General features: G+C 42.5%; 1 protein-coding gene across 1 annotated transcript in view; it reads right to left on the bottom strand.

Annotated features, from left to right (window-relative positions):
* The window catches only part of FBXL2 (F-box and leucine rich repeat protein 2), a 52,431-nt gene extending 51,710 nt beyond the window's left edge, over positions 1-721 (bottom strand). Inside the window, exon 1 of the mRNA XM_065051977.1 lies at positions 591-721. Within this exon, the coding sequence (XP_064908049.1) occupies positions 591-593 (3 nt within the window). The 5' untranslated portion in view covers positions 594-721. The remainder of the gene's footprint in view (positions 1-590) is intronic.
* Positions 722-15,982: the final 15,261 nt, after the last annotated feature.

Here is a 15,982-nt window from a genome sequence, read left to right on the forward strand (position 1 = left end):
GGACAACACACCCCCGGCCCACCCAACACACAGGCAGACCCCCACCATGGCTGCTCCGACGTTACACGGGGAGGCGAGACAGCCGTCACACCTCATGCACAGACACAGCCTCCCCCCGTCTGTGCTACAGCGAGGCACAACACAGCCCCACCTGCTCCGCGCAGACAGACGCCCTCTCTCCCCTCCACCGTTACGGGGGGGACGGCACGGCCCGCCACGGTCCCCCTGCAGCCGCAGCCCGCTCCCCTCGCCGCGCAGGGCCGCCCGCCCAGCCCCACATCCACATCCACACCGCCACGCCGCACACACGCCCGTACCCGCGCACCCCCGCCCGCCAAGCGCAGACGTTCCGCCTGCCCCGGCCGCCACCCCTCCCCTCGGCGCGACGGACCCGCCCGCCGCACGGCCCTGCGGCCGCTCCACACAGCCCGGCCAGCGGCAGCTCCCCTCAGCGGCGCCGGACACCTGCCCGCCCCGCCCCGCCTCGCCTCGCCACCGCTCCCCGCCCTGGGCCCCAAGCGGCCGGGCCAGCCCCCTAACGCCCGGCGGCGGGGGGCGGCGGGGCGGGCCGGGCCGGGCCGCGGGCTCACCATGGCAGAGGCGCCACGGCGAGGCCGGTTGTCCTGGCGACGGGGAGCCCCGAGGAGGGCGCCAGGTGCACAGCCCGCGCGCACGCCAGCCGCCGCCGCTGCCAGAGCTGGGTCGGGGCGGCGCCGCCGCCGGCCTCACGTGACCGGCACCGCCTCTGCGCGGTGGGGCCGGGTCCGGGCGCCCCGCCCCGCTCGGCTGCCGGCCCCGCCCTCCCGCCTCAGGTGGCGCCGTGAGGGGCAGCGGTGACGCGGCGGCCGGGGACGTTCATGCCCAGGGCTGCTGGGGGCCGGCCTCGGGCACACTGGTCAGGCTGTGGTCTGGGAGGGTCCCGAGCTTGTTAGCTCGGTGAGGAAGGGCTGTCGCCCTGGCCCGGCCGCTCCCGCGGCTCTCATGCAGCCGCCTTTCCTGCCGGTGGGACGGCCCCAGTGTCCCTCACCGGACGGCCCCGGGGGCTCAGGGGAGCTTGTGGGTGCGGGAGGGCCAGTGCAGCTGCCAGGGGGCACCGGTCCCGGCTGCGTGCTCTCCTAAAGGTCTGCCGGACGTTGCTGGTGCAGGCGCAGCTGCCTCCTGCCCCTCCAAGTTGCAGCTTTGGCACAGTGAACCGCTGGCGACATGTTCAGTCCCAGATGCTGCCTCGTAAACTGGAGGGGCTGCGACCTGAGCACGCAGTCGCCACTGTGGCAACCACCTGGGTAAGATAGCTGGAGATGACAGCATCCTAAAATGCTACGGAAAAATCCACAAAAGCTCGTCTGCCGGAGAGCCAAGCGCTTTAAAGCGGATGCGTGCTGTCAGTGCTTGCTTCTGCAAACGCTGCGTAAAACTGCTGTCAAAGCCAAGTACAATATTGTCAATAGCGCACTTGCAGGTTACATCTGTTCAGCAGTCACAGTACCACATGCAAAACCCAGGAGATAGGAAAAATTATCCCAGCAGGTATTGTTTTCTGTTGATTCAGTCCTTCAGATTTCTAAGAAATGTAAGTGGCCGTTGTAGAGTAACAGGAGTCTGCTGTTTGGAATGGGCTGAGTTCATTCCTTTAAGGAATGAAACATTCTGGTTTGATTAACAGTAAAAAATAGCTTCTTACAAAAGTGTCCTTTCTCAGAACCCACACGGAAATAGTTGGTACACGCACATACCATTTGTTGACACGTCTCTGAATCTGCTGTCTTGTACTCTCCAGATTTTGGAGAATGACCTGGTTCATTCAGTTGGTCTGGTTTGTATAGTAGGGAAGAAAGCCTCAGAAATGTGAAATATGTATAAACAATTTAGACATGTTCAGCTGAATTGCAGAAGGCCCAGACTAGCAGTTCCTAAATTCTATTGGTTCACATTTAAAAAAAAAAAAATTATCCCCCTCTTTTTTAAGTTCAATGCAAATCTCTGGACTGTATTATAAAGGTAGTGACAGGTTTTCCTATCACTACAGTAAAAATAAAGAAATTTAGGGAGCTAGAATCAGCTGGAGTTGCAGCAACCTGAAGAAAAAGGAAAAAAGACCACCTGGTTTTGCAAAAAAAAAAGGGCCATTGCAAAATAATAACTGTGCTCAATGAAGAGGAGTTCAGGATAATTAGCCTGATTGGGATCTGTTTGTACAAGGGCGGCCAGACAGGAGAAAAATGTGCGAGTAGGCTCTCCGTGGTCTAATATCAGCTCTCATTTGATTGAAAACAGTCTGAAGGAGTTGAACACTACAGAATACATTTGAATCAATATTTTATATATAAAAATACTATAGGAAAGCAAGTTCTTTGTTTCATCCCCCAAGAACCTGTGTACTTGTTTAGGATGTGAGAGACTGAAATCCCTGTCTTTGGATCTGGACCAGCTAATGATATTATAATGCCACACTACTGACTTTCTGGGCTCCTTTTTGTCTGTGTTATGGTAACGCTTGAAAATTCAAGAAAGCCTTACTCAGCCATCTAGATTGGCTTGAGTTTTGTCAAATAAGCAATTAGTTGTGGAAATGAGACTTCAAAAATATGTGTACAGAAGTGTATACATCCTCGTCTGTCTTCTCCATTTCTTGTCTGTGGAATGTCTTGGTATACGCATCTGAAGTGTTATGAGAATATATCTATGTTTAGTGTCCTGTTTTCAACCAATCCACAGCAGTATTCTGTGCTGAAAAATTTTTCTTCCAAAAATTCCCAGCTGGCTTTAATTTTAGCATTATTTAAAAATCATTAGGTTTTCAGATAACACCTTTGCACTGGTCATTTTAGAATGACCAATTAAGTAGGTTATTACTGATGACTTTTTATATTTTTTAAGCTGCAGAGCTATGTTCAACAGCTTGACCTTTTAACTTGCCTCTCTGAAGTTCCTCCTAATTGTCCTAGACTTTTGTTGAATGCTGACCCAATTCCCTCCTTACTTACCTTTTTACTGAACTTAAAAGAAATGAAAACCAGCTTAAATACTTGTCAGAGAAAATGAACAAGTGCCACCCACGAGAGGTTAGTAGTATGATTCTGGATGTCTTTGTTCTTGCTAAACAGCAGCTTCAGGGCCTCTGGGCTGTTAGGTCCCACAGCCGAAGAGATTTGCAGATTCCAGAAAGCCATCGCGGAGACCTGAGTAGCCCAATCTTGCAAAAGGTGTTTTGTTTCTGGATTTCACCCATTCATGCTTTTCCCAGCTTCATTCTTTAACCAGGGGGATTTCCCCATGAATGTTGTTACTGAGTGATGCCAGGCTGCAGTAAGTGACCTTTTTCAGTGCTGGAGAACACTTGCCATGCAGTAGGTTTCTCTACAGTGGTTCTTTGATTGCTGAACTCCCTAGAGTCTAGAGTTGGTATTCTTAGCAGTGGGCATGTGCTTATAAATCTACATGTAATTTTTTTCCAGGAATTTGCCTAGCTGGCTGAAGGAATTTAGTTTGAAACAGGATAGTTGCTAGACCTTTCCTTCCCTTTTCCCCATCTCTCTTTATATAAGCTGAATTAAAGTACATCCCAGAGAGCAGGCACAATACATTGAGGATGCTACAGTTGCCAGCTGTTTATTGCAGCCCTCGTTTCCACAGCGTAGCAGAAGCTCATGAAGCTTACTTGGTGGTGCTTCAACCTAACTTGCACCTAGACTGATGAATTGCTCTCTTAGGGTCACATTAACACAGCTTAGCTGTGAAGGACTTTGACTACAAATGTGTAGGAAAATGGTTGTAGGTGGTTAACTTTTTAAGCTGCTACACCGGATCTGAAGGAGCTCATCTTTCCTTAAGTTAAATGATTGTGACAAGAAGGTCCACAGCTGCTAATTGCCATTATGAGTAAAAAGTCATCAAGGGAGTATATCTTGTTTCTAGGTTGCTTTTTTAGTATGCTCTGCATGTTCACATTAGGGCATAGATAGGTGATGTTTTGCTGTCTGACGCAGTTTTTCACGTACTGCCCTGTAAGACCTGATAGATCAAGACTTCCCAAACTGTTTTTCTTCTCTGAGCGTGGTGCCAGCACAGACTAGCTTTGTGCCAGGGTTTATATTTCTGTGGTGCAGATGCCTTTTCAAAATTTGCTTTTTTATCACCAGTAGTGCACATAACCATAGGCTGGGGATATCCTGCTCTACCCCAATAATTTGTGGGCGTCCCAACCAGTGACCTGACAAAGTGACACAATATATCCTCAGCTACATAATTCCCAGAGGGTGAGAAGCGTGCGTCTTGCTGCCAGGCAGGGCATCCATTCCGAGGGACCTTGGCAAGCTGCAGAAATGGGCTGACGAGAATCTCAGGAGACTTAGCAAAGGCAAACACAAAGTCTTGCGTCTAGGGTGCAGGAACTCCCGCAACAGGAGCACTAGAGTGTTTGGGGGCTGCAGCTTATGCCAAGCAAGGAGAAACTGTGTTTGATTAGAGAAGTATAAGACCAGATGGGATCTAATTGCAGTGTTCACAGAATCACAGAATGTTAAGGATTGGAAGGGACCTAGAAAGATCATCCAGTCCAATCCCCCTGCTGGAGCAGGAACACCCAGATGAGGTTACACAGGAAGGCGTCCAGGTGGGTTTTGAATGTCTGCAGAGAAGGAGACTCCACAGCCCCCCTGGGCAGCCTGTTCCAGTGTTCTGTCACCCTCACCATGAAGAAGTTTCTTCTCGAATTTAAATGGAACCTCCTGTGTTCCATTTTATACCCCTTGCCCCTTTTGGGGCCCCTTTGGGTCACCGAGAAGAGCCTGGCTCCACCCTCATGACACTTGCCCTTTACATATTTATAAACATTAATGAGGTCACCCCTCAGTCTCCTCCAAGCTAAAGAGACCCAGCTCCTTCAGCCTTTCCCCATAAGGGAGATGCTCCACTCCCTTAATCATCTTTGTTGCCCTACGCTGGACCCTCTCCAGCAGTTCCCTGTCCTTCTGGAACTGAGGGGCCCAGAACTGGACACAATATTCCAGATGCGGTCTCACCAGGGCAGAGTAGAGGGGGAGAAGAACCTCTCTCAGCCTACTAACCACCCCCCTTCTAATACACCCCAGGATGCCATTGGCCTTCCTGGCCACAAGGTCACAGTGCTGGCTCACGGTCATCCTGCCGTCCACCAGGACCCCCAGGTCCCTTTTCCCTGCACTGTTCTCCAACAAGTCGTTTCCCAACTTGTACTGGAGCCTGGGGTTGTTCTTGCCCAGATGTAAGACTCTACACTTGCCCTTGTTATATTTCATTAAATTTTTCCCCACCCAACTCTCCAGCCTGTCCAGGTCTCGCTGGATGGCAGCACAGCCTTCTGGCGTGTCAGCCACTCCTCCCAGCTTGGTGTCATCAGCAAACTTGCTGACAGTGCACTTTATCCAAGTCACTGATTAATATATTGAATAGTGCTGGTCCTAGTACCGACCCTTGAGGGACTCCACTAGATACAGGCCTCCAACTAGACTCTGCCCCATTGACCACAAGTCTCTGGCTTCTTTCCTTCAGCCAGTTCCCAGGCACCTACTACTTAAAAGGGGGGTTGCAGAGAAGAAGCAGCCAGAGTCCCCTTGAAGCTACCTTGTGAAGACCTAGAGGCTATGGTCACAAGTTGCAACAAGGGGAATTCTGATTAGATATAAGGAAAAAATTCATGGCAATGAGAGTGGCTGAACACTAGAACAGAGCCCAGAGAGACAACAGAGTCTCCAGTGTTGGAGATTTTAAAAACATAGCTGGACAAGGCCATGGGCAACCTGCTCTAACTTGAAGTTAGCTCTCCTTTGAGCAGAAAGTTGGTCTAGGTGATCTTTGGAAGTCACTTCCAACTTTTATTATTCTGTCAGTTCCAAGGTGTAAAATTGTTTGACAAAATATTTCAAAGGAAGCCAGAGGAAGTGCAGAAGAGCAGACCTCCTTCAAGCTCAGAAAGCAGGGAATATATGCAAGTCTGGAGATGCCTGAGCAGTTGAGGGGACATAGACTGTCATGTCTGTGCAGTCAGTCCAGTGTTTCTCGAAAGTCACCAACTTCTGTGCATTTGTGGGTATGTCCCATGTCATCTTAATGCATGGCAGCCTAGTTGTAGTCCCTGTACTGTGACTCTGTGCTGCCATGCATCAGGATGTTCCAGACAAATAAGAAAGTCTGAATGACTATCAGACAGTATTTTCAGCCAGAGAAAGAAGGTATGTTGCAGCTCTGTGTTTAAGACATTCCCATAACACCCATTTTTCTTAGTTTTGAGAGATCAAGGTTGGTCCTTCCTTTGTTACCATTATTTCAGAAAAATTCAAAGAGGCGCTTTTAAACTCGATTTTGTATTAGTGAATCTTTGCGCCAATGAATTACTTTATACAAACAAAGAACAAAGATTCAACCAGGTAAAAGTCTTTGAACCTTATCACATTCACTCAAATAATAATGAATTGGCCATGCTTGACAATTATTTTCTGCAAGTGAGAGTTTGATAAGCCTTGGCACCAGTTCTGTAAATGCATAAGTGGTTGGTTATCCTTACCTACCAAAGTAGTTCACTAAGCACGAAATTAGAGAGCTGCTATAGAAATCCCTCTGTATCCAGCTCCAGAGTTTTTGGTATATGTACTTCCTCTGACATAGTACATTTAAAGTGCATTTCAGAGCACACTTTCATTTGGCAGGCAGAAAGATCTCTGCTTGGGTGTTTTAAATTTGATTTCTAGTTTAAGTAAGAAGTGTTGAAATTTCTATCACATTTACCCTTAGAAGATATTTGTTTGGGAAAACTAGTTTGATAAAAGTTTGAAAAGTTATGTTCCTGACAAGGACATAGTACATATGTTTAACTTCTGTTGCATATATCTTTCAGCAGTACACAGATATAGACTAACTTTCCATGTGGTACAGAGTTGTGATAGCAGTTCGACCATGTATGGCTTCCCCAGTAGCCTAGTATATTTGGCTTAGAGCTACGTTCGAAAAACAGAAGACAAAATTAGAGAAATAAAAAGTCACTGTAGTAAAATTTGTGTGGTTGTAAATAAAAATAAAACTTAGGTTCACAAGTAGAGTGGTGTTCTATTACACGTCCTAATCTTCTTCTTGTGTCAAAATAAATTTGAATAAAACTTACTGGTTAATGCTTCTTTGAATTAGTTCTCATTTCTTGCATTCATGTGAAACATTAGGATGACAGAAGCAGTGATGGAATAGGACACCCTTTACAAAGTACAATAAAATCCTTTGCTTATACACTGTGCTGCTGTGCTGTTGTTTTTGTTGTTTTTTTTTTCTTTTTACTTTACAGAAATTCGTAAGCCACTCACTAGCAGATACAAATATAAACTCTTTAAGATATTTTGCAAATATTTTTGCTTGAGCTTTGTGTTTTGGGGGAATGTGAGTATATTATTTGCATGACAGTACCAGACAAAAATTTTCAGATTGTTGCGCTCAAATTATTGGTAAAGTTTAGTAGACATAATGTGAGTTTAGATTAAGTGTGTGGTAGCATCCAACAGTTCTGCAGTTTGAAAATAATATTTTATAAACCCATTCTACATTTTGCATGTTATCTGGGGATTTTCTAATAATTTTAGTTGCAACTGTGAAGTAAAAACCTTTTAGTGTAGTTAGTTGTTGGTCAGGTAAACTAAAAATCATTGCATCTGTGTTGTCTTATCAGATAGAAACGTGAGTAGAGTTTTGTTGGATAAAGCCAGAAGATAAATACTAGAATTTTAAATGGAGAATGAAAATTATTGTGGTCACATGCCTTGGCAGCATGTCTGCTTTCTCTAAACTTGGAATACATGCTGTTGCTTTAACAGAACAGATATTTCATGCCTATTACATTTCCATTACCGTATTTTTCTTGTTTGTGATTTCTCAAATGTAAAAGATGTGCTTGATTCTTTGAAAAAAAAGGAAACATTGTGAAACACTGGGTTTTTGGTTAGACTGAAATGCAGAGAGGTCCTTCTCATCTGGTTGGAGCACAGCAGGGAACTTAGATGAAGAGATAGCATAGGTACCTATTTTATACAGTCTTCTGATTAGTTTATAGTCATTGCTCCTTTCAGTGAAGATTCCTTCCCAAATTACCAATTCGAACTGGATGCCTGAACCTTTTGTTTTGTTTTCTTTGTACTCAGTTGCTTCAATACGCAGTTTTGGACACAGTTGAGTTTTAGGCATTGAAATTAGCTGCTTAAATTAGAAGAACAGATTCCCCTTATAATGACTTGTGAGAAGTCATAGGGAACCTGAAATGTGGTGCCTCAAGATGTAAACACAGTTATATGGACAAAATGATGCATAAATATTAATGTCATCAGGATGTTCTTCTGTGGTGCTTAGTGTAATGGGCCGCTGAGTGGGACCACTAGATATCACTGCTACAGGAACAGTATGTGGGAATTACAGATGTGATGCCCATGTAGAAATTAAGGGCAAGGTAAGATCTTTTTGAAAATTTTGCTTTTCATGGACTCTTCAGTTGGCTGTGCTTCCACTGAAGACCTCGGTGTACTTTTGTCACTGGCACAGTTAGTTCTCAGACTACCTAATAAAGCATTTTGTTCCCAAAGACAGGTTTTGTTTCTATTTTAAATCCAGGTAAACTGAAGTATGGAGGCAGTATGGCCATGTTCAATGATGTACAGCTGATCAGAGGCAGTGTTAGAATTAGAAAGCAGGAGTTACAGAACATGGAATACACTTGCAGTGTGAAACATGGGTTGCCTGAACATCCTCCCAAAACTAAATGAACATTTGCAACCTAAGCCTAAATCCTCCAGACTCCCATTAGTGGGCAGAGTACTTGCTACTTGGATTTTACAAGAACTGTTATTGGTAGCAAGCACTGCCTTGAGTAGCAACTGTTTGCAGATGCATCCCTGAATCGCCTTCTATGGAATAAAAATAAGAACTAGAATCTTGAGAGAGGTTGAAACAACTGCTAAACCTATTAATAATGGCTGATTGGAAATACTGTAACATATCCAAAAAAGTGTGCAATAACATAGAAAAACATGCAAAAACAAGGCCATGACCATATTTCTAAAGAATTTCCATAATATGCATTTTTATGCAGGAAACATATTTTAAATATTGAATACATGTGATCTAAAAATAACTTTCAGTTTGGTTTACATCAAATGGTGACAAAATCCTAATGGCAGCCTGTCAAATGTCTGTTGTAACAAGCACATTAGTGAAGAGAATAATAAATCATGAAGGGTGAATCATACTTACTTCAAATTGGATATGTTATTAAGACAATATGTGGATCCATACAGAATATATTTTTGCAGCCTTTTATCACCAGAAAAATAAAGGCCAACCAAAAAACCCCTGTAGCTTTACTTTAACAGCTTCTTTGCTCGACAGTCACAGAACTAAATTAATCTCCACTGTAATTCTACTGACAACAATGAAATTAGTTCAAGAATTCATACTGGGAATTTCACTTATAATTTTTTCTTTTGATTATACTTCATACAGAAAGCAGAAACAGCCAAGCAATCCCAAGGGATTTCTAGAAGTTCTCAGTGGAATGCCATCTACTTTCACAGAGGTTATCCGTTGCAGTACATAATTCATTGATACATCTACCATGATTCTCTTAATTTTGGTGAGGACAAGCTCTTTGCAGGAATAAAGATTTCCCAGAATTACAAAAATACACACAGTGTACCCCAAATAGAGCGAATCTTTAAAAGATACAGAATGGGACAAGGTCCCAATTCCATTAAGTCCATTAGAATGTTGACACTGGAATCAGTGGATCAAGATTTGGCGTGGTTCAGAATTTCCTCAGGAGTTCACGAACATTTTGCCTTCAGTGCTAAGTGGCATAATAGGATGTAGCTTTTGTGTGGAGGGGCCCTCTTCTCTTGAATAGCTGCTGTTGGTCCCATCTGATGCTGAAGTGATGTCCCATGACTGGGAGAAGGCAAACAGAAGTCCTTTGGGTTGATCCTTGAAGAGCCTGAACATCATCTGCCACTAGGAGAAACATGTCATCCATGGACAACAGGGACAACAGGTACCAGGTCTCACAAACATCCTGGATTTCTGGCCGTTCTCACCTCTAGTCACTTCTCCTTTCTGATGTCGATTAATGTGTTATTCAGAATCACTTGCTAGAGCAAGCCTTATCTCCTGTGTTCTTCATCTATAACAATATTGCCAAGCCTGTGTATTTTTGCATCCATTGCGTATGATTTCTGCAGCAGCAAGAGTGGCCTTATGTGTTTTTCATGTCAGTCACAGTCTGGCTAATACTGAAGGCAGAAGCCAGTCAGAAAATGAGCAGGTTTAGGATCTCTGAAACTACTTTGACGAAAAGTCAGAATTTGGAGGAGAGTGAGGATGGAGGGAAAACAAATGTTATATAGAGGCATCATGACAGCTGGGTGAAGCAACAAGTTTCAAGCAGAAAGAATTATCATTGTTTGAAGTGTAAGATTGATGCTAAGCTATTACTATCAATAATGTATAATGTGACCTTATGTGGTACGCTCTTTTATTTTGTTCTGAGAAAAAGTACCAATCTTGAAGTGAAGGCAAACAGAATAATTTTATGTGAGGAAGGCAGAGAAAGCTTTTTACATACCAGTTAAATTACTTTGCTTGCAAATAGTCCTTTGTAACATTCTGCAGCATTATCTCTTCCTGACGCTTTCTTTGTGATTTTAAATGGTTGCACTGGAGTTACCCATGGTCACCTTCCTGCTGTTTTCCTGGCATCCACTGACTACTGCAGCAGTATGAGGTTGAGGTATGGATTTAGGAGATAGGATGCTAGGAGAAAAAACCCACATGGAAACACAATAAGTCTCAACATTTCTCAAGAAGCAACTCTATAGGGCTTATCATTTGGGAAGATAGCTGTGACTTTGGACTAGCCTTAAAATCTTTCAGACTGCAACACAATATTCATCTGCATGCAGAATTTCAGCTACCTTTTCCAGCAGCTGTTTTTTTCATCATTTTTTTCATCACAATTAATGATTTACAATTACAGAATCACAGAATAATTCAGGGGATCTCAGGCAGTTGTCCTGTCTGACTCGCTGCTCACATGGGGGTTGGCTCTGAGATCAGAGCAGGTGGCTCAGGCCTTTAGCCAGTTTGATCTTGAAAATCTCCAAGGATGGAGATGGCACAGTCTTTCTAGGCAACCTGCTCCACTGCCTGGTTATCCTAATAGAGAAAAAGACTTTCCTAATCTCCAGTAAAAACCTTTCTTCTTCCATCTCATGTCTGTTGTCTCTTGTCCTCCCATCATGCACCACTGTGTGAAGAGCCTGGCTCCATTTTCTCAATAGCCTCCCGACAGGCACTGGCAGGTGTCTGTTAGGTCCACCCGAAGTCTTCCCTTCTCCAAGCTGAACAAGCTGTGCTCCCTCAGCATCTCCCCACAGGACAAGCACTCCAGCCCTCCCTAACCATCTTGATGGCCCTTCACTGAGCTCACTCCAATTTGTCTTGTACTGGAGATACTGTACACAGTATTCCAAATGTGGTCCAATGAGCACTGAGTAGAGGGAGATAATAACTTATCTGGAACCGCTGGCTGTGTTCCTGTTAATACAGCTCAGGACACAGCTGGTGTTCTTTGCTGCCAGGGCTGATGTTCTTTGCTGCTTACTGACCCCCATGACCACCAGAGACTTTTTCATAGAGCTGTGCCCCAGCCAGGTGGATGCCATTTTGTTCTGGCTTTACCTCTTCCACTCACCATTACCTCTTCTGTTGTCATGGTCCTGGAGTCTGAAAGTTCCAGCTGTCCCGCAGATGGGTGGAACAAAGTGGGGGTTTCTTCTCTGAAAGGGTCAGATAGTTTAGGGCTGCAGATATTACAAGATGAGCCGCAGCCTCTGTATAATGGATGCAGTAGAAGTGCATGTGTGGTATGTGTTAGATCTATTAATAAGGTGTCTGCATTCCGCTTGTAGTGAATGAAGAGAGGTAGGCAGGTGTGAGGCAGTGACTATCCTAACAATTCCCTTCAGCAATCACTTTGCTCCTTTCATTTGCTCTTCTTTACCTGAAGAAAAGTCTAAGAATCTTAATTTCACCCCCTTTTTGTATGTTGTGGAATTTGAAATCACTGATGAATTAACATTATCAGTTCCAGTTGCTTTATCCATCTTTTTTTTTTTGGTAGAGCTATTTGTTTTTCTTTGCTTGTCTTTTTGCCCTTTCCAGGCAAAAGTGACACTTGACAGCCAGAATGATCACTCCATGCTACAAAAATGAACTAGAAAATTATACTAAGAAGGAAGACGTTTGCATGAGCATATTTGTAGAGGATGAAGCTTCAGGTGGGTGGAATGTGCCTGTTGCAAAGGTTCTATGATAAAATTTAAAGGAGCGTAACACTGGGAATTTGAAAGACACGGATAAGCCAAATATGTTTGCACTGTTTAGAGCAGCATTTACAACACAGGGTGGTAGACCAGCCTCATTTCAAAACAAACCGATTCTCCAGGCACCGTGTAGATCAGCAGAAATTGAAGTCTACGCTCAGAAAAAGGCCAGAAGAGAAACTAATACAGTCTGATGGAAAATGCAGCACTGTGCTAGGGTGGTGGCAGGAGGTGGCAAGGTAGAAGCTGGAAGAAAGTCCTGCTCTTACAAGACAATTGCTTTTAGATCCCATGTTAAATTTTTTCATCTACTAAAATTGTATTTTTCATTAATATTACATTGAAAATGGTAAATTATTGTGGTGAAAAAAAAGTTTATTTCCTTTATTCAAGTAATTTCCTGACAAAAATAAGGTGTTTCTGTTTATAGTAACCAAAAAATAAGTCAGCTCTGGACTGGCATTTCACTTGGTCTGATGTCAGGGTGTGTTACACTTCGGCTCAAACCAAGTGTGGTCAGAATCAGGTGTAGCTGTAATATTAATTGGATTTTACCAATTTAGGCTCACATAATTTGGAATGATACATTGGCATCACAGTAGCTGTTTAATTGTAGCATTATTAAAAAAATCTGTAGTCATCCAGTATGCCACAGCATTATACCACACATTCATATTCTCGGAGATACTATTAAACTTGACAGTTGTTAATTTCCCTGTAGTTTGAAATAATACAGATAATCCAAACTTCTGCTACAAACTATACATTAAATTACCTAAACCTGGCATTGAAATACCTTTTCAAACATTTACAAATCCAAGAGTTGTATCCAATCTGTGCCCAACTTGGGGCATGTGTACTTACCCATAAGATTGCATGTGTAGCATCTTTGCATGGACATTTAGGCCTAAAGTTTTAGAAGAAATTGAAAAAAAAAAGATATTTAGACCTCTGAAGTCTGAAAACAAGGTTAGTAGGTAACTGAATAAGTACTGACTTATTAAGTATTGACTTATTATTATTATTAACTTAATAAGTACTGACTTATTTAGCTAGAGACTTGTGAGCCAGCTTTCTGACTCCTCCTGCACATTGCTAGAAAATGGTAATTATGTGGCACTGTAAGCCTAGGAAGGTAGAATGTTGATTTCCCAGCACCATTATTTTCTTTCAGAACCACTATTTTCATTCTCTTTTCCACTCTTTCTAATCTCCCAAATTGATTTTTAATGACACAGCTTATGTGCATGTAATGCTTTTCATCCAGAACAATGCCAAAGTGCTCTACAGGCTCTGCATTGTATTAGTGAAGCTTCACAACAAATGCGTTTTTCAGTATTGGCACTCTCTGGAAAGAAAAGGACCCTGTGTACATGACAGAAAGTACGTGAAGATGATGAGAGCACGTATATTCACATATTATATAAGCTGTTGGATGGAGAGTGAAGATTAATGTAGAACATCCAATACTGTCTGTATTAATTTTCCTTTTAATAGTTTGAGTATTTTAATGGCATATTAATTAAAGTTTCATGATTTGTAGGATATTCAGTAGATATTCCAGGCTGCTTCTCTCATAGAAGAAAATGAAGTAGGAAACATAAAATATACTAAAAAAACTGAAGAATGTCATTCTGAATTCCCCATATAAATCAAGTTTTCATTTCCATTTAGCTTCTTTTCTTTTTTTGAAAAACAAATGTGTACAATGCTCCTGCTTTTTTTTCTGTAATGGGGAAAAGAGCATAGATTTTTTATGTTTGCTTTGTAAGTGTAAGTATTATTGAATACTTTTTTGTTTTGCATTTAACATCCAAAACATTGTAGGAGAATGTTCATTGTAGTATTTTAAAAGTGTATGGTATTACATATAAGTAGGGCTTGCATTTGAGACGTGTTACCTATATTTTCTCATAATTGGTTATGAACCTTGCCCTTCATAAGTCCTCTATGATATAAACCAGTTGAACTTTGCAGCTATTTATTGTCTCTAGGGGGGTTTAAATAAAAATTCTGCATAATAGTCTCTCAATTTGAGGGAATTTTAGTTCTAACCTTGACCCTTGCATTTCAGCAAGGTCTAAGCCAGCTTGATTATCTGTCTCCATAATTACAGCATTTAAAATGCAGCTCTGTATCCTTGTAATGATGTGAAAGTCTTCCATCTTTGCTTGAATCTGAAATAAAAGATCTCTGATTTGGTAGGAACCATTGAAGAAACCTAACTTTCCCAAAACTGTGGGGACCTGAAAGTATAGCGCCTCTGCAACTTCCATTTCAGCATACAACAAAAAATGGTGCACACTGTATTTAATTTCCCTCTTTGAAAGGATTTCTGAGCTCTGGATCTGTTTGTGCATCACATCTAACAGTTCTTGCATACCTCTTGTGTCTCTCCCTGTGTGCCCATGAGTATCAGTGGTTGCACGAGGAGCACATTCCCACATGGTCTTTGGGACACACCACAGACTTAAATAGGATCTTAACAACAGCCCTGTCATGCTGGAATGAATTTCACCAGCAGTGCCTAATGCTAGGCAAAATTCTGAACTCCCTATCAAAAATGGTAGCCCTGCTGACACAAATACAAGGTCAGGCATTCAGCATTGTTTCCTCCTCTCCCATGGGAAGAAGTGCTCAGTGGTATAATCTTAAATTCCCTGCCACAAGTGTGATAAAACTGGACTGAGTGTACTGTTCTCTGCCTTGTGGTTTTGATTATTTGCTCAAAACTCTGGTGACCTTTGCAATGGTGAGAAGGTGCTCTACCATGACTCAATGGCAGCCATCACCATCATCCTGCTTAGTGGTTTGCCTGGAAATTGCTTGCAGTTTAGAAAAGCTTTCCCTTTAATTTAGTGCATATGTGAAATAAATTATACTATGGAATGGTGCTGTCAAATATTTATTTAGTATCTCAGTACTTGAACTCACTTGCCAATCAGATAAAATTAGTTTTGAATTCTTTTATACTGACATCATTTTCCTAACTTACAAATTCACTCTTAGACACAGAAGCAACGAATATTTACATTGGCCTGTTCTGAATAGCAGTGATGTTTAGGAATTTTAATGTACAGTTTAGTGTTTTTATAATGCCACTGTGAATCAGTGCTTAATTTTAGCTAGAGACAACTTTGTCCTTAAACCACTTACTTTGTGTATTTTCCTATTTTCTAATTCAGCTTGAGTGTTAATGTTAGCTCCTTTTAGATTATTTGCATAGAATTTCAAAGGCATAGGATTTCCCAAGACATTACTAAGCAGCATCAGTGGCTGCAAAGCCAAGTGTATGTTGCTGGGTCAACAAGATCAGCTTTTAACAATCAAATACAAAACATAATTGAGAATAATTACTACTATTTTGAGAATTGTTTTACTATATGCATTACTTTGCCAACATCTTTCCACATAATCCTGATGATTATCTCTCATAAAAATAGCATATTAACTTGTGAAGTTTATGAAAATAAGGTCTGCTCTAAAATTTCTTGGTCAGTACAACTAGTTTAAAAATAGCTTTCCTATAGGATGATTAGATGTTGTGTTATACTTTAAGCATAGCTGAAATTTTGTACAGAATTACATTAACCGTGTAGTAT

Source organism: Columba livia, chromosome 2 (assembly GCF_036013475.1).
Source record: "Columba livia isolate bColLiv1 breed racing homer chromosome 2, bColLiv1.pat.W.v2, whole genome shotgun sequence".
NCBI lineage: Eukaryota > Metazoa > Chordata > Aves > Columbiformes > Columbidae > Columba > Columba livia.